At 42.2% G+C, this 22,291-nt stretch overlaps 1 protein-coding gene across 5 annotated transcripts in view; it reads left to right on the top strand.

Moving 5' to 3' along the window:
* Nucleotides 1-20,773, top strand: part of PSEN1 (presenilin 1) — a 72,672-nt gene extending 51,899 nt beyond the window's left edge. For all 5 annotated transcript variants that reach the window (XM_059182900.1, XM_059182896.1, XM_059182899.1 and 2 more), the window contains 4 exons: nucleotides 5,206-5,292; nucleotides 8,643-8,816; nucleotides 17,814-17,932; nucleotides 19,518-20,773. In XM_059182900.1, coding sequence (XP_059038883.1) covers nucleotides 5,206-5,292; nucleotides 8,643-8,816; nucleotides 17,814-17,932; nucleotides 19,518-19,673 — 536 coding nt within the window. In that variant the 3' untranslated portion in view covers nucleotides 19,674-20,773. The remainder of the gene's footprint in view (nucleotides 1-5,205; nucleotides 5,293-8,642; nucleotides 8,817-17,813; nucleotides 17,933-19,517) is intronic.
* The last annotated feature ends 1,518 nt before the right edge of the window (nucleotides 20,774-22,291 follow it).

Raw genomic sequence — 22,291 nt, 5'->3', positions numbered from 1 at the left:
AGTGCTTGCAGAGATCATCCGTCTTCGTGAAGTTTTTGGCATGATACGTTTTTAAAAATGAAATCGCTAAGTCAAAGCATGTATGTAAATTTTGATGGATCCAAATTGCCTCCTAAAAAGGCTTTTCCTTTAATAGTGTAAGGTACCACTTTCCTTATACCTTCAGTATTATGTGTGTGTGAAACTAAGAGGCAAAAATACCCCTCTTGTTTTATTTTAATTTTGGCTTATTAACTAATAATTATTAATGGGTATTTGGACTTTTTTCATTTTTTTTTAAAAAAGCTACATATATTTCTTGTTTTGTTACTGGGTATAATCTTTTCTATATTTTCAAAATTTATGATTGCATAAGTAATGCATTAATTTGTTATGCTGGAAGAAAATTAAATATTGTAAAGAAAGCTGAATTTCACTGTAACTGTCATCTCTAATCTTAATACCTTACCAAGCAGTTACCCTGTTACTAGTTTGATGTATCTTTGTAGGCTTTTTTTTTTTTTGCCTAATCTCCTGTTGGGTTATTGGAAAAATAGAGTTTCAAGAAGAACATCAAATGCTCTAGAAGAAGCCAAAGATGAGGACTAAGTAAACCATAGAGAATTTAGTGCCTTGGATGTCTTCGGTGACATTTAAGAGAACAATTTCAGTAGAGTGGTAGGGCTAGAAGCAGTGCTGCAAAGGGAAGGCAGTGTGTCTGTGTTTTGCTGTTGCTGGCAGTGGAAGTTATGGTATAGCCAGAGAATGAGTGGTGAAGGAGGGGAGGTTCAGTAAACATCCCCTACTACCGAGATGATTGTCACACACACAGGGCAGTGGTGACCTGAGGGGAGAGCAGGCCTGAGGAAAGGTGTTTCCAGGAGACAGAAGATGTAACTGTGTCTCTAAGGCTGAGGGGAAGGAGCCAGTGGAGAAAGCCTTTGATGAGACCAGCAAGAAGGAATAGTTCATGGACTAAGGTTAACAACAAAGCAAGTAGACATTGCTCTCTGGGGTGCCTGGGTGGCTCAGTCAGTTAAGCGGCTGCTTTCAGCTCAGGTCATGATCCCAGGGTCCTGGGATCAAGCCCCACATGGGGTTCCTGTGCCTGCCTTCCATTCCCTGTACTTGTGCGCTCACACTCTCTCGCACGCGTGGGCTCTGTGTCAAATAAATAAAAATCTTTTTTTTTAAAGATTCTTTTTATTTATTGGACAGAGGGAAAGAGACATCGAGAGGGGAGATCAGGCAGGGGGAGAGAGAGGGGGAGAAGCAGGCTTCCCGCAGAGCTGGGAGCCCGATGAGGGGCCGATCCCAGGCCTCTGGGATCATGACCTGAGCCAAAGGCAGACGCTTAACGACTAAGCCACCCAGGTGCTCAATAAATAAAAATCTTTCCAAAAAATTTGCCTTGAGAGTTCAGGAAGAGGAATTAAAAGAGAACAGGAAAGACTTGGAAGGAGGGAAGAGGAAGACCACAGCAGAAGGTAGTGAGACTTAATGAAAGAGAGAGGGAAAGTTCGGAGCACGAGGTAGTTGACCTTGTTTTCTTGTGGACTCAGTGTGAGATCATTGGGGGGAAGTGGAGAGGCAAGGGCTGTGCTTGTCTGTGGAGAAGTCTGGTCAAATGTTAGAAAACTCATTGTCTGGAATGCAAGGATCTTGTTTTGCTCTTTTTCCAATATAAATTTATTATCATGTGCTTCCTGTGTTTTTTGGCAGAAAAAAGGTGAAGTTTTGAACATCAACATTTTCCTCTTAATCAGCATTTGGGTGTGAGCTTCTTATGTGTTATTCCTGGAAATTAAAATTGACTACATATTTTATATTTGTGCATACAGAATGTTCCACAAAATGTTGATAGTAAATACTCAGTGGAAGTAACTTAAGTATCCATCAGTGGGAATACTTACAAATAATTACGGTACATTCATACAGTAGACAGTTGTGCAGCCATTAGAAAGAATGAGGTAGCCCTGTATATGTCCAGTTGTTTCTTGGGTTTTTTGTTTTTTGTTTTTAATTTTTATTTATTTATTTGACAGAGATCATTAGGCAGGCAGAGAGAGGAAGGGAAGCAGGCTCCCTGCTGAGCAGAGAGCCCGATTTGGGGCTCTATCCCAGGACTCTGGGATCATGACCTGAGCCAAAGGCAGAGGCTTTAACCCACTGAGTCACCCAGGGGCCCCTGTCCAATTGTATTTTTAATGTTAAAGATTATATACTAAAAACAGCAGATTTAGGGGTGCCTAGGTGGTTCAGTTGGTTAAGCATCTGCCTTTGGCTCAGGTCATGATCTCAGGGTCCTGGGATCAAGCCCTGCATCGGTTTCCCCGCTGAGAAGGGAGTATGTTTCTCCCTTTCCCTCTGTCCCTGCTCTGCCCCCCACCCCTGGGTGTGTGCTGTCACTCTTTCAAATATATAAACAAAATCTTTTTAAAAAGAAGAAGAAAGCGAGATTTAAAGCAATAATGCAATATTGTATGGGAGGAAGGGAGTTGTTTGGTGTCTGTGCATATACAATCCCAGTGATACATTTAAAAAACTGACAAGGGGCACCTCGGCCTCTCTGTCTACTTGTGATCTCTGTCTGTCAAATAAATAAATAAAATCTTTAAATAAATAAATAACTGACAAAAGGTTAATAGTGTTTACCTCTGGGAAGTGGGATTTAGAGATGGAAGTAACTTTTACATTTTTCTTTATACCTTTTTCTACTTGTAGAGTTTTTAATTGTACTTTGTGTGTTTTTTAAATTTTTATTTATTTATGTTTATTTTTAAAAGTTTTTTTAATTAGAGCACAAGTGGGGAAGCAGAGGGAGAAGCGGGCTCCCTGCTGAAAGGAGCCCAATGCAGGGCTTGATCCCAGGACCTGAGATCATGCCCTGAGCAGAAGGCAGACTTTTAACTGACTGAACCACCCAGGCGTCCCTGTACTTTGTGTTATTTAAAAACCTAATGGTGGGTGTCAAAATGGAGGGATTTTAATTTTTTATTTTATTTTTATTTATTTTTTAAGATTTCATTTATTCATTTGACTGACAGAGATTACAAGTAGACAGAGAGGCAGGTAGAGAGAGAGGGGAAAGCAGGCTCCCTGCTGAGCAAAGAGCCCGATGTGGGGCTTGATCCCAGGATCCTGAGACCACGACCAGAGCCGAAGGCAGAGGCTTTAACCCACTGACCCACCCAGGCGCCTCTTAAGCTCCCAATTTTAAGTGAATTTTGCATATATGTTATTAACCCTGTTTTAAACCCTGTACAAGCAGGGGGAATGGCAGGCAGAGGGAGAAGCAGGCTCCCTGCTGAGCACAGAGCCAGATGTGGGGCTCCATCCTAGGACCCTAGGATCATGACCCGAGCCAAAGGCAGGCGCTTAACTTACTGAGCCACCCAGGCCTCCCTATTTATTTTTTTAAAGCAGCAGTATTAGTAATCAGTACTTTTCTCCTGACATGGAAATAAACACAAATATTAAAAACTTTTAAATCAATATTCTTGACTATTTGTTTTTTAAAAAAATGCAGTCCTTTGGGGGTACCAATGACAACAGATTGGACTCAGGTTTTTGCTGGCATTTGGTTCCTGCCACAGCCCTGTATGTACATGTTTATATGTATTTTTATATTATCATTGGAGTATTTTCAGGATAAATTCCCAAAAGTGGAATTCCTGGGTCAAAGAGCTAAGGCACAGGTAGTTTTTTATTTTTAATTGAAGTGTAGTTGACATACAGTATTATAGTAGTTTCAGATGTACAGCATAGTGATTCGATATTTATATACATTATGAAATGTGCACCATGGTAACCTGTTACCTTACGAAACTATTATATTATTATTGACTATATTCCCTTGCTATATTTTATATCCATGATTTATTTTATAAATGGAAGTTTGAGGCCCTTGCGTGGCTCAGTTGATTAAGCATCTGCCTTTGGCTCCGGTCATGGTGCCAGGGTCCTGGGATCGAGCCCCATATTGGGCTGCCTGCTCGGTGGGGAGCCTGCTTCTCCCTCTGCCTCTGCTGTTCTCCCTGCTTGTTCCCTCTCTCTCTCTGTCAAATAAATAAATAAAATCTTTTAAAAATCAAAACAAAAAACTGGAAGTTTGTAGCTCTTAATCCCCTTCACCTAGTTTGACCATCCCCCCTCCCCTCTGGCAACCACCAGACATTTGTTCCCTGTATTTCTGAGTTTGCTTCTGTGTTGTTTGTCTTATTTATTTGTTTTAGCATGATAGTATAAAAATGGCAAGATCTCATTGTGTTTTTTTAAAAGATGTTATTTATTTTAGAGCTAGAGAATGAGCAGCGGGGTGGGGGGGCAGCGGCGCAGGGAGGGACAAGCTGACTCTGAGTGCAGAGCCCCTGTGGGGCTGGATCCCACAATCCCAAAGTCAGGCCCTGAGCCTAAATCAAGAGTTGAACGCTTAACCGACTGAACCACCCAGGTGCCCCAATTTCATTCTTACGACTGAGTAATGGCATACGTAGTTTTGTTAGATGTTACCAAATTCCCTTCAATAGGGGCTGTATAGGGGCTATTCCATTTTTCATTCCACTTGTAATATATTAGAAGTACTATTTTAATGTTTTCATGTTGTCCTTTAAAATGTGAGAGGGGTGTGTGTATATACTTACATCTATATGGATATGTATGTATTTTTGTGAAAGGGACATAGAATAAGCCAGTTGACAATCCCCTTTATGTTTACTGCTTTTAACTTTTTTTTATTCCTTGTATATCACAGTTTAGCATTATGGAAAATCCCAGAGGTCAGGCATCCTTAGAATCATAATGGCTGTGTGATGCTTTTGTGAGTCCCAGTTTGTTCTCTGATTTAGTTCCAATAAGTAATTTTCATCACATTATTTTAGAATGTTCGGCCCTCCAGCTGTTTTTTAATAGATCTTGCTGGCCTGAACAGTTTTTCTCTGATTACTTTTCAGGGACTGGAAACAATGAAATTATGGTTTTTACAGTAGCAACTGTAGTTTGAAAGCTAGAGTGAATGCTCAGTTTTAGAATTTTTTTTTTTTTAATCTGCCAAAATCAGGGAAAATCTTGTGTGGTTTTTAATAATGCATTTGCTTCTGCTTGTTAAGGATTCTTAAGATAACATTAAGAAGATTGGTGATTTCTGTAGAAAGATAATGGCCTGTTCTCTATTCATGTACTTTCTGGGTTTCAAGTTCTTAACTGGACTTTTGTCTTTCTCAACAGCAACAATGGTGTGGTTGGTGAATATGGCAGAGGGAGATCCAGAAGCCCAAAGGAAGGTATCCAAAAACTCCAATTATAATGCACAAAGTAGGTGTCTTTTATTTGGTAATTTCCTGCCTGGTTTTTCCGGGTCATTGTCCTGTTATATTGGCTAACAGCTGTGAAGCAATGATTTTTAACCTCTGTCTTTGGTCATGGACTCTTGAGAATCTCCTGGAAGCTGTGGTAATACCCAGGAAATACAGATAAATATTTAAGAAGTTCAGGTGCTCTAAACCCAACCATACAGCCAAGGGACCCTAGGTAAAGAATTTCTGCCATTAAATGCCATTAATACCATTATGGAAAGGTTCAAGTTGAGGCTGTGATTTAAAAAAGAAACAGTAGGGCGCCTGGGTGGCTCAGTGGGTTAAGCCGCTGCCTTCAGCTCAGGTCATGATCTCAGGGTCCTGGGATCGAGTCCCGCATCGGGCTCTCTGCTCAGCAGGGAGCCTGCTTCCTTCTCTCTCTCTCTGCCTGCCTCTCAGTGTACTTGTAATTTCTCTCTGTCAAATAAATAAATAAAATCTTTAAAAAAAAAAAAAAAGGCCACTTTCTGGTTTAAAAAAAAAAAAAAAAGAAACAGTAATCTTGCTCTCCAAACATGTAAAAATGAGAGCCTCTTACCTGATATGGGCAGGGTAACTTAAATATGATTTGACTTAAGATGCGATCATGTTTATCCCAAGAAGATAAAATATTCCCGGTGGACATGACGTTCTGGAGGAGGGTAGATGATGCCGGAGGATCAGGCTGGGAGATGGAAAGGCCCCTGTGGATACAGAGATGTCCGGGCAGGTGTAAGTTAGGAGTTGTTAGGAAGAATTGGAATAGTGGCACACTAAAAATAGTCAAGAAGAAAAGTAACTTTATAAGAAAAACAAGCTGGGAAATAGGCAGAGCAGTGGCGAGAGAAGAAAAAAGGGCCTTAATGGGAAAAGAAAAGTAAAGGTTTAAAACCCATGAGATCTGCTGAGTTAGAATTTGAGTAACAGCAAGAGCGCATTTTCAACTGGGAATCTTGCAGCAGAACCAATAGGAGACCTGATGGAGAAGAAGGAAATATATTGGAAATGATTGCTACAAGTCTGGCTATTGTGTTGATCTGTGTTAAGCGGGAAGACAATTAAAATATGAGTTGTCTATGAGTATATATGTGAGTGTAAGTGAAAAACATTTTATTTTTTAGACAAAAATTTTTTTAAAGATTTTTATTTAGGGACGCCTGGGTGGCTCAGTTGGTTGGACGACTGCCTTCGGCTCAGGTCAATGATCCTGGAGTCCGGGGATCAAGTCCCACATCGGGCTCCCAGCTCCACGGGGAGTCTGCTTCTCTCTCTGACCTTCTCCTCGCTCATGATCTCTCTCACTGTCTCTCTCTCAAATAAATAAATAAATAATCTTTAAAAAAAAAAAAAAAGATTTTTATTTATTCATTTGAGACAGAGAGAGAACATGTGCAGGAGGAGAGGGAGAGGGAGAACCTGACTCCCCGCTGAGCAGGGAGCCCAACATGGGGCTTGATCCCTCAACCCTGGAGATCATGACCTGAGCCAAAGGCAGATGCTTAACCATCTGAGCCACCCAGGTGCCCCATGACAAATATTGATTGGGTGCCTAACTCTGTGCCTCATATTTTAACTAGGCACTGAGAATACAGCACTGAACAAGATATCCAGTCCCTTCAGAGCTCATGACCTATTTGGACAGACACAAATGTTCAACAAATAATTTTATAAACAATTCATACAGTTGTGATACGCACTACAAAGGAGAAGTATGGTTGCTATGAAAGTTTATGGTAGAGGAATTTCATTTACTCTGGAAAGTCAGGAAGGCTTCCCTGAGGAAGTGATGATAGGTGACAACCAACTGACAAGTAGAAGAACTTTCCAGAAGAGGAAACAATGGGGAAGAGCCTTGACGTTAGAAGGAGCTAGGTGAACTTACAGAGTTCCTCAGTGGGAGTGCTGTGGTATTTTGGGTGGGCAGTTCTTCATTGTGTGGGGCTTCGCTCTTTGCAGGTTATTAGCTTTTCTGGCCTCTCACTCTAAATGTTAATTTTGGTTTCGCAGTATTACGGTAGGCAGAAAGCCCTCCATCCTAGATATTTCCAAACACCCCCTGGAAGGGGAGGTGCTACTTACTGGCTAAAAATGACTGTGTTAGGAGAACTAGAAGTTAGATTGGAACAGAAAAACACAGGGCTCCGAAAGGGGTGGCTTGAAAGGTAGGAGTGAGGAGGGATGGGGCAGAGCAGGGACTGCTGTTTTTATTTATAAATCTTATGTAAGCATATGATTTTGTAAACTCCAAACCATGGATGATTCAGGATTTGTGAGGACTTGGTTAAGAAAAAGAATGCAAGTTATGAATACAGAGTTGCTGTGGCCTCTCTGAAGTATTCCATGTAAGTGAGAGGCCTGAGGCTTGCGGTCTTCATGGTAGATCCACCTCTATGAACATGTTTTACTTTATTAAATAATAATAATAAAGGAGGAAAAAAAGTTTATCAACTTCACTTCTGTATTTTAATTATCTTTGATGTATGGGTGTTTCTCAGGACTTTGATGTTCTGCTTAGAATTTTGAGTCTGATAGTCATTATGACACAATGGCTGGTCCATAAAAAAATTCTCCCCCCTCTCCTGCCCCACCTCCCCCATAATGGTCTGCTTTGTTCTTAGTCACTAAAGCCATGGTTGGGCTTTCAGCTGCCAAGATCAGAAAACCCAAGTCATTTGCTTTAAACAAAGAAGAGTTAGGTTCTCCCGTGTGACCAGCAGTCCTGAGGTGTAGGCCTTTGTAGGGCTGGTCGGTTTTATGATCCAGTGATGTCATCAAGGGCCCAGGGTCCTTCCATCTTCCTGCTCTGCCATTCTTAGATACAGGTTTGGTCCTCAGCCCACTGCTTCTCATGATCAGAAGATGACAACTGTTGTTCCAGACATCATATCCAGATGAGACATCATCCAGGCTTAGAAAGGGGCGGTTTTGTTTCTTCCTTGATTCTCTCAAAGAGTGAGAAAAATATCCCCCAAATTCAGAGCAGTCTTTGCCTCCCCACACATTGGCTAGTACCACACCTACCTTTAGAGATTTTATTGGAAAGAGGAATGAGATTACCATGCTTGGCTTGGCTTGGCTTCATCATGATTTACCCCCAGAGTCATGTGCATGAGAGGCAGAAACCCAATCAGGACTCTGCCCTCAGGAAACAAGGGAAATGGTTATTGGTCAAGCAACTTCCAGGCACTTTTACAGCTTATGATTTGTGGTTTAAGAGCCAACTAAGCTAGTTACATGACAGGTGGGTAGTTATTGTTCCCATGTAGTTTTATTAAAGATATTAAGAAATTTTTCTAAAATGTTAGCTGTAATTTCCACTTTCTCTTGAAGGCACTGAAAGTGAGTCCCAAGACCCTGTGACAGAGAGCGACGATGGTGGCTTCAGTGAAGAGTGGGAAGCCCAGAGGGACAGTCGCCTAGGGCCTCATCATTCTACAACTGAGACACGAGCTGCTGTGCAGGAACTTTCCAGCAACATCCTCACCAGTGAGGACCCAGAAGAAAGTACGTGCATTTCTCTATGTTGAATAGTCGTGGGTTCTTTTACGTGCTACGTTATCAAACTCCTCAAAAATAAAATGAATAGAGAGTGTTATGGTCTACTTCTGAATAACAGATTGAAGCTTTTAGTGCGACATGCTCATAATTACTGCTTTTCTTATAGTTCAGTTTGTCAATGGGCCAAATTCTGCTCCTTAGATTTTTGGAAATGGCCGTTTATAGCCTGAACATTAGGCACTTGTTTTATAAGGTAGATTTTTTTCAGAATTATTATTGCAGTAAGGCTTCATGACTGCAATATTTGTGTACAAAAATTTCATTAGTACATTTCCTTTTCCTGTGCAGAGACTGTGGACTTGAGTGTTTCAGCCTTTTACATATTCCCTTTGCTAGCAAGCACTGTATTTTATGAATTTTAAAGAAAAGGGATTTAGGTTATGGGGAGAAATGCAAACATTTGTTCAATGTCTAAGATATGTTGGCACTTGGATTTCCTTTAGCACTTGGGGCTTCTTGGGAACATGATCAAGAGTCCCTTTGGTTCGGGCTCAGTCATCTCTTCAGTTAGTCTTAAAGATGTGATTTTTTTTTTTTTTTAAAGATTTTGTTCATTTATTTGAGAGACAGAGTTCACAGGTAGGCAGAGAGGCAGGCAAAGAGAGAGGAAGCAGGCTCCCTGCTGAGCAGAGACACCCCCTCCACCCCCCACTGATGCAGGGCTTGATCCTGGGACCTTGAGATCATGACCTGAGCCAAAGGCAGGCTTTAACCCACTGAGCCACCCAGGTGCCCCAAGATGTGATTTATTAACAGATTAATACAGTTGCCAACTAAATTATTCTTGGTGGGTTTTTTTTTTCTTCTTACAAAAGTGAAGCTCTGGATTAAAACATTATAGTAAAAATATTAAGTAATTTTAGAGAAAGAAACACCTAGATTTCTTAGCTTCTTTATTTACTGATCATTGATTATTATGATCTGGACATTATCCTTCAGCTTAAGCAGAACACTTCTTACAGCTCAGCCTTACTCTTTTAACTTGGTCAAAACCTGGGCGTATCCTTGACTTTGGTGCTTGGCTGAATTTTCCAGATGTTACACCCTGTGACTTTCATACTCCAGGGAGACTAGACACGGTTGCCTTGGCTTACAGCCAGGCTTGATCTTGTCTTTGCTGGTGTATTCTCTGCCTGCAAAGTTACTGCTGTAGTCAGGTTGTCTCTTCCCTTCCTCTCATTTCTCAAGGGTGCCTGCAGCCAAAGGAAGGAAAGAATATATAGCTGTTGACCATAGCAGCAGCCTGACTGTTTCATGATTGTCCTTGCTACTTGAGTGCTCACTCCTGATCATTTCCTCGTGTGCTCTTTGTCTTTTATGTCTCTGTGTGTGTGTGTGTGTGTGTGTGTGTGTTTTGTTTTTTTAAAGATTTTATTTATTCATTTGACAGACAGAGATCACAAGTAGGCAGAGAGGCAGGCAGGGAGGTGGAAGGGAAGCAGGCTCCCCGCTAAGCAGAGAGCCCGATGCGGGACTTGATCCCAGGACCCTGGAATCATGACCTGAGCCGAAGGCAGAGGCTTCAACCCATTGAGCCACCCAGGTGCCCCGGAAGAAGAGATTTTAGTAGTAGTAAATGTATTATTTCCTGAAATAACACCTTTCAGGAACTCTCTTTTTAAGATTTTATTTATTTATTTAGAAAAAGTAAGAGAGCATGAGTGAGTGAGCAGCAGAGGGCGCGAGAGGGAATCTTCAGGCAGACTTCGTGCTGAATGTAGAGCTCAAGGAGCTGCTGCATTCCAGCACCCAGCGTTCATGACCTGAGCCAAAACCAAGTTGGACACTTAACTGACTGAGCCACCCAGGTGCAGCATCGGGCAGTATTTAGTATTTTGTTTTGTTTTATTTTTCGTAAGATTTACTCATTTATTTTAGAGAGCGCTTGAGAGAGGGAGGAGGAACAGAGGGAAAGGGAGAGAAAGAGGGTGAGAGAGAATCTCAGGCAGACTCCCTGCGGCACACACAGCCTCACGTGGGGCTCGATCTTACAACCCTAAGACTGTGACCTGAGCTGAAACTATGAGTCAGATGCTTCACCGACTAAGCCACCTAGGAGCCCCTCAAAGCCCCACTTTTTTTAAGATTTTAAGTAATCTCTACACCCAGCGTGGGACTCGAGAACTCACAGTCCAGAGATCAAGAGTCGCACGCTCCACCAGCTGGGTCAGGTACCCTTCAGGCAGTTTTTAAGATGTTTACATTTATTTAAAAGTTAATAGGTAGTATTTTTTATGTTACATTTAAGCTAGGCAAATATTACACAGCTAGAGGTTGTTTAGAGAAATCTTACAATTAAAGTAAATAGTCATCATCATTTATTGTCTTTACTATGTCTTATGTTTGGTAGACCAACAGATGCTCCTTTTAATATTCAAGGAACACCGTATTACTTGAAATTATTTTTCAGAGTTAATAAAAACAAAACAACACAATAGAAGGCCTAGACTACTATTAGCAAATAGCAGTAAAATACTAGCAACCAGTCCTAGCATTAACACTTGCTGGTAGAATACTGCTCATTCATTTTGACTAACTTAAGCAGTTTCCTTTGCTGTGGTTTTAGTTATTTGGTTATGGCACATTTTGATTGAATAAATCAAAAGGACCTATTTAAAGAAAAATTCCTGAGCAGTATGCTATTTCTTAGATTTTTATTCTGCTTCAATTTCTTGGGCTTGTAGGTGAATAAAACTTGACATTTCAGTAAATGCCTAAAGAAAAAAACTGATGGTTACTTGTTTCCTTACTCTAATTTTGCTAATAGATAATGTATATCTTTCTCTCCATTAAAATGAATTCTGTGAAGTATAAACTATAGTATTTGCCATAACATTGCTGTTAAATGGAAGCCTATTTTTTTAATTTATTTTCATTATGTTCCGTAAATGTAAGCCTAATTTTAAATTTTTAAATATTTATTTAAGTAATCTCTACGTCCAGTGTGGAACTTGAACTCTTGACCCCAAGATCAAGAGTTGGGCACTCTTCCAACTGAGCCAGCGAGGCACCCCTAAACATAAGCCTTTGAATGAAAAAGTGGGGCTGTGATTTTATTTTTACCTTTTTTTTTAAGATTTTATTTATTTATTTATTTATTTATATGTCAGAAAGAGAGAGAGAACACACAAGCAGGCAGAGAGGCAAGCAGAGGCGGAAAGAGAAGCAGTCTCCTTTGCCAAGCAAGGAGCCCGATGCGAGACTCGATCCCAGGACCCTGGGATCCTGACCCGAGCCGAAGGCAGCAGCCTAACCCACTGAGCCACCCAGGCATCCCGAGGCTGTGATTTTAAAAGCTTTAATTTAATACATTATTTTCATGTACCTTTTTTTTTTTTTTTTTTTAAGATTTTACCCATTTATTTGACAGAGAGAGTACATAAGCAGGGGGAGCAGCAGAGGAAGAGAGAGAAGCAGGCTTCCTGCCGTGCAGAAAGCCTCATGTGGGGCTCTATCCCAGGACCCCGAGATCATGACCTGAGCTGAAGGCAGACGCTCAACTGACTGAGCCACCCAGGCGCTCCATTTTTGTTTACTTTTTGATAACTTTAGTATATTCACCGAATTGTTCAGCCGTCTCCACAATTAATACCGGATCTATCTCATTACCCCAAAAAGAACCCACACTCCTTAGCTGTCCAGCTCTCTAGTCCCTCCCACCCCCCCATTTAAAACACATAATGCAGTGATTTTTATTATATTCAGAGTTGTGCAGCCGCCCCACAAGTGAATTTTAGAACATTTTCATCACCTCAGAAAGAAACCCTGAACTCCTTAGCCCCCATGTCCCACCAACACCAACAAATATACTTTTTTTTTTAAACATTTATTTATTTATTTGACAGAGAAGGAACCCAAGCAGGAGGAGGGGGAGAGGAGGAAGGGAGGCAGGCTTCCCGCCGATCAGGGAACCCAGATGCGGGGCTCAGTCCCAGGACCCTGGGATCATGACCTGAGCTGAAGGCAGAGGCTTAACGACTGAGCCACCCAGGCGCCCCTACAAATGTACTCTCTTAATAGAGTTGCCTATCCTGGACATTTCATATAGATGGAATCCTACAATATATGGTCCTTTGTACTGGTCTCTTTCCCTTAGGGTAATGTTTTCAAAGTTCATCTCTGTTGTAGTATGTGTCAGTACTTCCATTTCTTTTTATAGCCAAGTAATATTACATTTCACATATATCTCACATTTATTACACATTCATCAATTAACAGACATCGAGGCTGTTTTCATTTTGGGCTGTTATGCCTAATGTTGCTGTCCATATTCATGTACAGGCTTTTGTGTGGACATGTTTTTATTTCTCTTGGGTGTATACCCAGGAGTGGAATTGCTAGGTCATATGGTAATTCTGTTTAACCTTTTGAGGAACTGCCAGACTGTTTTCCAAAGCAGCCATCCTGCTTTACATTCCCACCAGCAGTGTGTGAATGCTCCAATTTTTCCACATCCTCACCAACACGTATCTGTCTTTTATAAACAACTTTTTTTTTTTTAAGATTTTATTTATTTATTTGACAGAGATCACAAGCAGGCAGAGAAAAAGGAAGGGAAGCAGGCTCCCTGCTGAGCAGAGAGCCCGACGTGGGGCTCGACCCCAGGACCCTGGGTTCATCACCCAAGCAGAAGGCAGAGGCTTTAACCCACTGAGCCACCCAGGCGCCCCTTCTGTATTATTTTTTAACTCTTGATAACAGCTCTATGAAATGGTCTGTTTGTAATCCCCATCTTAGGGCTGAGGGATTTGAGGATTAGAGAAATTGAATCAACTTGCTCCAGATCATTCAAGTACTTCAGTAGTAGAGCTGGCCTGTTCTGTACACATGAAACTGGAGAGTGTATTCATCAGTCTGGGAATGTTAGCAAGTTACAGGGTGGTTCACAGCTTCGGATTTCATGGGTCACATGTTTATCTTTTCCACTAAGGAGGCGCTCACCCTGGCTCCCACAACTCAAGAAGAACACTGATTTCTCAGTAATATCTTAATAACCAGCACTCTGCTTCTTTCTCCCCCACATGTGGAATGGACCATACCTCTCAGGGCCCTCCACCTGTCTCCTGGGAGTGCTTCTCTAACCTTCTAAGACCAGGCTCAAACATCAGTTGGGAATAGTTACTTAACGGAAAGGTAAAAGGCAGTTGTAAAGCTTTATGGATTAGTAATGGGCCCCAAAGTTAAAACATATCTTTTGAATCCATTGTTTAGCCTTTCCTTATTACTTTGAAAAGAATTTGAAGGGAAAAAATGTTTGATAACAGAAAACCTAAGGCCTTTGCATTTCTTGCAAGTTTTAGGATCAGCTTGTCAGTGTCTGTAAGTTGATGGAAATATAAGGAATTTTGAATATCCAAGACCATTTTGAAAGAGAAGGGACGCCTGGGTGGCCCAGTCAGTTAAGCGGCTGCCTTTGACTCAGGTCATGATCCCAGGGGATCGAGCCCTACACCGGGCTCCCCACTCAGCAGAGAGCTTCTCCCACTTCCTCTGCCTACTGCTCTGCCTAGTTGTGCTCTCTTTCTTAGCTCTCTCAAATAAATAAAAATTTATTTTATTGGTGGACTTAACACTATTTGACATCAAAACTTACTCTAAGGGGATAGTAATCAATTCAGGCACAAGGGCAGGCATATGAATCAGTGGAACAGAATTACAAAACCCTTACATTTATGGTCAGTAGCTTTTACAAAGGTGCTGAAATAATTCAACAGGAAAAGAATATAATCTTTTCCACAAATTGTGCGGGGACAATTAGCTGTCCTCATGCAAAAGAATGAATGGAAACCCCTGCCTCACCCTCTCCATCCATCAGGCACACAATCGAAAATGAACTCAAAATGGATCATAAACTGAAATGTAAGTGGTAAAACTAAAACTTCTAGAGGAAAACAGAAGAAAAACATTATGACTTTGGGCTGGGCAGAGTTCTTCAATACAACACTAGTACATGGAAGAAAAAATTGGTAGACTGGACTTCACCAAAATTAAAAACTTTTGCACTTCAAAAGATGCTATTAAGAGAAGAGTTGTTTAAAAAGGGGGGGGGGGGGGTGCGCCTAGGTGTCTCAGTGGGTTAAAGCCTCTGCCTTCAGCTCAGGTCATGATCCCAGCGTCCTGGGATTGAGCCCTGCATCGGGCTCTCTGCTCAGCGAGGAGTCTGCTTCTCCTCTCCTCTTCCTGCCTCTCTGCCTACTTGTGATCTCTGTCAAATAAATAAATAAAATCTTTTAAAAAAATTTTTAAATAAATAAGAAGAAGAGATGTTTGTACACCCAACTTCTTCACATTATCCACAGTGGCAATGAGGTAGAAACAGCCCAAGTGTCCGCTAATGGATGAATGTATAAATAAAATATGTGTACATACACATGGAATGTTGTTCAGCCATGACAAGGAAGGACATTCTTTTTTTTTGTTTTTGAGAGAGAGAGCAGTGGCAGGCAGCGGAGGGAGACGCAGACGGCCTACAGAGCAGGGAGTCTACCGTGGGGCTCAGTCCCAGAACCCCGATGATCATGACCTGAGCCTAAGGCAGACACTGACCTGACTGAGCCACCCAGGTGCCCCAAGGAAGGAAATTCTAACAGATGCTATAACAACTTGACATTATGCTAAGTGAAATAAGCCAGTCACAAAAACAAATACTGTATGATTCCATGAGGTACTAAGAGCAGCCAAACTCAGAAACAGAAAACAGAATGATGGTTGCCAGAGGCTGGAGGGAGAGGAGGAGGCATTTGTGTTTAATGGGTGTAGAGCATTCGTTTTTGCAAGATACAGGGAGTTCTGTGAATGGAGGATAAGGATGGTAGCACACTAGTGTGAGTTTATTTAATGCCGTTGAATTGTGTATTTTACCACAATTAAAAAACTTGTTTTAGAAAAGATACTATTAGGAAAGAGAAGACACAAACTAAGAAAATATTTACAAGTCATATTTCAAGTCCTGTTGAAGAACTTGTGTTGAGGATCTACAAAAAATGCTCGGGGGCACCTGGGTGGCTCCATGGGTTAAGCGTCTGGCTTCGGCTCAGGTCATGATCCCCGGGTCTTGGGATTGGCCCCTTGTTGGGCTCCCTGCTCAGCAGCGAGTCTGCTTCTCCCTCTTCCTTCCCTGTCCCTCAATCCCCACTCATGCTTTCTCTCTCTCTCTCTCACTCTCAAATAAATAAAATCTTAAAAAAAAAAAAAGTTCAGGGGGCACCTGAGTGGCTCAGTGGATTAAGCCGCTGCCTTCGGCTCAGGTCATGATCTCAGGGTCCTGGGATCGAGTCCCGCATCGGGCTCTCTGCTCAGCAGGGAGCCTGCTTCCCTCTCTCTCTCTCTCTCTGGCTGCCTCTCTGTCTACTTGTGATTTCTCTCTGTCAAATAAATAAATCTTTAAAAAAAAAAAAAGAAAAAAAAAAATTCAGATATGCCCAGCCCTGGACAGAGGAGCCCAGTCCAACCTTAACAGGGGCCACCAGATGAGAACTTTGATTAAATTTCTGCAATAAACATTTCTGGTTCACATTTAAATAAAATTTTTAAAAAAGATAACCCTAATAAAATTAACAGGGAAATGGTTTGGCTAAATATTTCACCAGCAGAGAAATATAAGAGCTAATAAGCCCATGAGAAGTTACTCAACATCATTAATCAGAATGCCTATAATCATGGGACCCTTGGGTGGCTCAGTTGGTTAAGTGTCTGCCTTTAGCTGAAGTCATGATCCTGGGGTACCCCACGTCAGGCTCCCCAGTGGGGAGCCTGCTTCTGCCTCTTCCCCTGCGTGTGCGCTCTCCGCCCCCGCTCTCTCAAATAAATAACTAAAATCTTAAAAAAAAAAAAAACCTATAATCAAACAGACTAGCAGAACCAAGCGCTTGTGAGGGATGTGAAGGAACTAGAATGCTCTCGAATTGCTGCTGGCCATGTAGACTGGTAGAGCCAGTATGGAAAACTATTTGGCAGGTTTTTATAAAACTCAAGATAAGCTTACCGTATAACCTAGCAATTCCACTTGTAGGAATTTACCCAATGGAAGTGAAAACTGTCCACACGGAGATGTGTACCCTTGGTCACAGCATAATGTTCATAGCACCATTATTCGTAATAACCCCAAACTGCAAACAAGCCAGATGTCTGTCAACTGGCAAAATACAGTATTTCCATACAATGGAAAACTATTCGTCAGTAAAAAGAAACAGTACAGACACATGTAATATCATGGATAAACCTCAAAAATACGTTCATTGCAAGAAGTGAGTCACAAAGACGACATGCTGTTATGAGTCCCATTTCCATGAGACGTCTGGAAGAGTCATATAGCGAGAATAGATCAGGGGTTGAGTGAGGCCTGGGGCGGTGGAAATGTGGGTTGCGGTGGCGGTCGGACAGCTCTGTAAGTTTTTATAATGATTGAACTGTACAGTTACAGTGGGTTTATTTTATGAAATACATTATACCTATCTCATAGGGGTTCTCGTGAGGATTTATGAGAGCAAATGCTGTGTGTAAACGAACCATTCTGTAGAGGACAGTTATTGTTCTTTTTATATATAACAACAGCATCTACTGTTGAAGACCCCAGAGTTAGTTATCTAGAATCTGAAACTCATAATGGAGGAGCCAAAAAAGAAAAGCTAGCTAAAGCCGAATTTTATGTATCATCTACTGCTTTCTCATTCAGCAGTGACTTTGGGGGGGGGCAGTTAGATTTTTTTTTTTTTTTTAAGATTTTATTTATTTGACCGTTCACAAGTAAGCAAAGAGGCAAGCAGAGAGAGGGGGGGAAGCAGGCTCCCTGCTGAGCAGAGAGCCCAACACGAGGCTGGATCCCAGGACCCTGAGATCATGACCTGAGCCAAAGGCAGACACTTAACCCTGAGCCACCCAGGGGCCCCTACATTTTTGAATTGATAGCAAAGAGTAACAAACTTCATAATTCTTCTTTTTTAGGGGGAGTAAAACTTGGATTAGGAGATTTCATTTTCTACAGTGTTCTGGTTGGTAAAGCTTCTGCAACAGCCAGTGGAGACTGGAACACAACCATAGCCTGTTTTGTAGCCATATTAATTGTAAGTACACATTAATAAAAACCTGTCCTAGCTCATCTCAAAACTCTGCTTATGTTGTCCCTTTAAGGTGGTTCATTTTCATCCTGGCTGGGCTGAGTGTGCCAGTCACCTGGAGAGCTTTTAAAAAAAAAAAGAAAAAGAAAAGAAACTTACTTGAATGTGTTGCCACCTGGCCATCCATTAAAATCACATGTGTGCTTTTAGAATGCTTCATCCCTCCCCTGAGAGGTTTTGTTTTTTTTTTAAAGTTTTATTTATTTAAGTACTCTCCACCCAGTGTGGGGTTTGAACTCCCAACCCTTAGATCAAGAGGACCCCTGCCCTGAGATATTTAAAGTTATAATTGTGTGTCATTGTTGTTGTTTTTAAGTGCCCCGGAGAGTTCTGATAGGCACCTCTGGTTAGGAACTGCTACTTTAAGCCTGGCAGCGTAGACGTGTAGAAGTTAGGCGTGCCAGTCAGTCTGAAAGGGGTACTTGGGTCCTTATTTAGGCCCTGAGTCTGTGGTGATTTTGCCTCCAGTGCTGCAACCTGCAGCAGACGGTGCTCCTTGGGCAGCAAGTTTGAGGCAAGAAGAGCTAACACAGTGCATGATGCCATGTAGGTCTTGCTTTGAGTGTCACAACATGAACCCTGCAGCTTTCAAAACCATCAAGCCATCAGACGTCTCTTACTGGTATTTTTGCTAATGGGATGTCTTCGGTATACATGAGTGAAGTTAGAGGAGAGCCTTGACTTCCACATTTATGATTTCGTCTGTGGTTTGTCACGATAACAAAAGCAATTCAAATTTTTACGTGTTTTATTTTTCTTTGGAGGTTAGTTTTCTGCATGTGTGATTTATTCTGGATAAAGCCGAAATGATGCTCAGTTTTCAGACATTGTCTCAATAGCTAGGGTAAAAACATGGACCATATATATGACTTGACTGCTCTGTGTTTACGGATCTTCCTCCACTTTCTGAAAGTTCGCTTAGCTATTTTTGCTAACCAAAAGAAATCGGAGAGGATTTTTGCATATACAAAAATAAAATGTTCCCGTACTGAAGGTCTTTCCTAAAAGTGAAGTGGCTTATGAGAAAATGGGGATACACTTCACTTTATGCCATTTTGGCTTACAAAAAGTTCATAGGAAAGCGCTACTTTCAGATAGCGAGAGAAGCCTGTGTATGCTTCATAAACCTTGACTGGTTTGTTCCGTGAGCACCTCTTGGCCCCCGTACAACACAGAGGATGCTTTTCACCTCTGGGATTTTAGCCAGCCACACTGAACTCGCAGTAGCCGATTCAATATTTTAGATAGAAATTTCAGTATTATTTAACTTAAAATAGTTTTACTTATTTTTGGATTCTATTTCTTACCTAGGATTAAGGGGTAAAATTTAACAGTGTGTGCCTCATGAACTCTGTGCTGCAAAGGAAAATAAATGTTTCAAAATTTAGATTAAAAAATTGTCCTAAAATTTAACCTCAAAGGATAGTATTCAGTGAACTGAATTAAGACTAGGACTTGCGATTCGGTTGTTCTTGCATGATATACTTCCAAATTTTGTCTCAGTTTGTGTCTTTTCCCCTCCTCTCCACAGGGTTTGTGCCTTACATTATTACTCCTCGCCATTTTCAAGAAAGCGTTGCCAGCTCTTCCGATCTCTATCACTTTCGGGCTTGTTTTCTACTTCGCCACAGATTATCTGGTACAGCCCTTTATGGACCAATTAGCATTCCATCAATTTTATATTTAGCATATTTGCAGTTAGAATCCCATGGATTTTTCTCCTTTGACTATAATAAAATCTGGGGAGGAAAAGATGATTTTCCTGTGTCCACATCTAGCAAAGGCAAGATTCCCAGCTGGACTCTTTGCAGCTTCCTTCCAAGTCTTCCTAACCACCTGTACCATTGGGCGCTGGAAGGAGGTGTCTCCAGAAAATGGTTCGAACATACATCATTGTGATGGACTGAGTCCCTCGGTGCAGAAACTACCAGGTTTGAGGGACAAGGCTGAGGAAAAGGGACGGACCACGAAGTTGCTGTGCTCCCCCCAGCAGGGTAACCCTTGGTCACAGGTAGATTTTACCAACACTGCAGACTCTCAGGACTACCATTACCAAGAAATTAAACGGCATGGTGTAAACCAAACAGGACTCTTCATCTTAAACTACATGTTGAAGATCAACCTAACGAACCTGTCTTGAATTCTGAACCTTTGCGGGAGGTCCTGTAAGGAGAGCGGGCACCAGCAGCAAAACGAAAAGGTTTTTGAAACGGGACTCCAACTTCCACTTTCAGACCTTTTTGCTGCAGACTTACCATTTTTAAATAAGACTTTTTTTTTTCACCTTGAGTCAAGTCAGGTGTGTAGGTTGATTTTGAAAAGTCTCATTTTCAAGCACTGAAACTCAGTACCATCAACGGTTACCATTTCTTCCCAGGGACAGTCTGAACTAATACGAGGTTGCTTTTTCCTAAAAGTCTTAACCTCAGGTTCCAAATTCAGTCATTTCTGGAAAGAATGGAATTATATCCAAACGGTTACCTATCAGCCTTAGTTGTGTTCTGGACTTTTCCACCAAATTCTTTGTTTTTAGACATACTTACCGGTTCTCGTGCCCCCCCTGGATGCTTCCATTCTTCCTGTCTCTCCCTGACTCCCCCATAAGCATTGTCTTAGACACACAGCAAATGAGACAGCTCTGGTACTCTAGGATTTTACTCTGTGTGATGCAAAGAATGTGTTACGAATCAGTGCTGTCAGCCTCGCGGCCATAATTTCTTCAGTAGCAAATACAATGTGTGCCCAAAGACAGTGAAATTAAAGAAGAGTAAAATGGCTGGTGAAGCACTTTCTGTCCTGGTTTTTCTTTTTTAACTACAATCCATGGTCTCTGACCGTGCGTTGGAATTTGGACCAACAGCCAAAAGCTGGCGGTCTATAGAGTCAGTTGTATCAGTACAAAGTAAGAGTTCGGAGACGGCCGTGGCTCTACTCGGCGAGCTGCGCGTGGGAGGACGGAGGGTCAGGAGGAGAAGCAGCTGCTGCGAACAGAAACAAGGGGCCTCTCAGCCGGTGGGACAAAGTGAGCTAACGGCCCGCGGGCAGATGTTAAGGAGAACCAAGTTATTCCTCGAGAACCTCACAATGGGTGTCCGGCGCTTTCCCTTCTGCCTTACGTTTCCTTTCAGTAAACCTTTGATCGGAGCTGTGGGGCAGAGGCCCGGCACGGCGCAGCTGGGGACAGAAGCAGAGCACCGGCCTGCGGGCACACGGCTCCTCTAAGTGAAGCTCTGCGGGCACAGCCGTTTGCCACCGACAGCCCGTAGCCGTGGCATCAGACCCGAAGCATTTGTGAGAAGCTTAGTGTGTCCTTGCGGCGGAACTGAAAGACCAGCTTTTCTTCCTGTTCCTGCTTTCTCTCCAGCCTGTCATGTGATCTGGTGGGTGGTTCTCCTTGCAGTTTAGAATGTCTGTTTTCTGTCCCGGAATATCACAAACTAACTTGAGCAGTAGTGTGCGGATCATAACCGCGTAGGTAAAAACTGGCTCACGGTAGGCAGTTGAGAACTGCAGGCACAACCGAAAACAAGTGCACAGGAAGGGTGGGGCGTAAAGTTGTAGGTTCTCTCGTCTCTTTGCTTAGCCCCTCCTTTCCAAGAGTCTTTTTCCTCAGATATGTAGCAGTGTGGGTTTTCTCTTCTGGAAGGACACCTGAATGTGTTTGTGATTTGTGGGATTTCTGAGGGACCCCTCCTCTGGAGTGGTTGATTTGTGCAAAGGTCCCAGAAATACCGTATCTTTCATGAAAGGTTCCTCCTGGAAGAGGGTATGTGCTGTGAGAGTGACTCAGTCCATCCTTGCTATCACTGTTCTGTGTAGAAAGATTGCAATAAAACTCACTTTCTCCAAGACGGAACCACATCTCAGCACAGGGAGGTCACCCCTTCTTTCCTGAAACCCCCCTCCCCCATCTCAGATGCAGAACTTTGCCTCGGAACTTTCTTCTTAGGGTCAGTTCAGCTGTTTCTGAAATATCAAAATGCTGGTCTCCCCCCGTGAAAAGTAGATTGTCACCAGGGAACACTGAAACAAGTCCATGGCAGATGTGCCCTCACACAGGGCAGGGGTGGCTGTGGGCCGGGCCCAGGCGCCCGCTTAAGGAAGAGGAGGAAGAAGAGTGGCCACTGATGTCTGGGCCTGACTGGCTCACAGAACACAGTGTTTATACATGGAACATTGCTACAAACGGGCCTGTGGGCATACCTACCATATTTGGAAGATCTGTGGACCTTTTTTCAAAGAGGAAGAGCTTGCTTTTCCTGTTTTGATTCTCACTAGGTTAGCATGTGGTGCTAGGATCACAGC

This window comes from Mustela lutreola, chromosome 7 (assembly GCF_030435805.1).
Source record: "Mustela lutreola isolate mMusLut2 chromosome 7, mMusLut2.pri, whole genome shotgun sequence".
NCBI classification, from domain to species: domain Eukaryota; kingdom Metazoa; phylum Chordata; class Mammalia; order Carnivora; family Mustelidae; genus Mustela; species Mustela lutreola.
The sequence above is the reverse complement of the archived record's forward strand: the minus strand, read 5'-3'. Positions and strand labels throughout refer to the sequence as shown.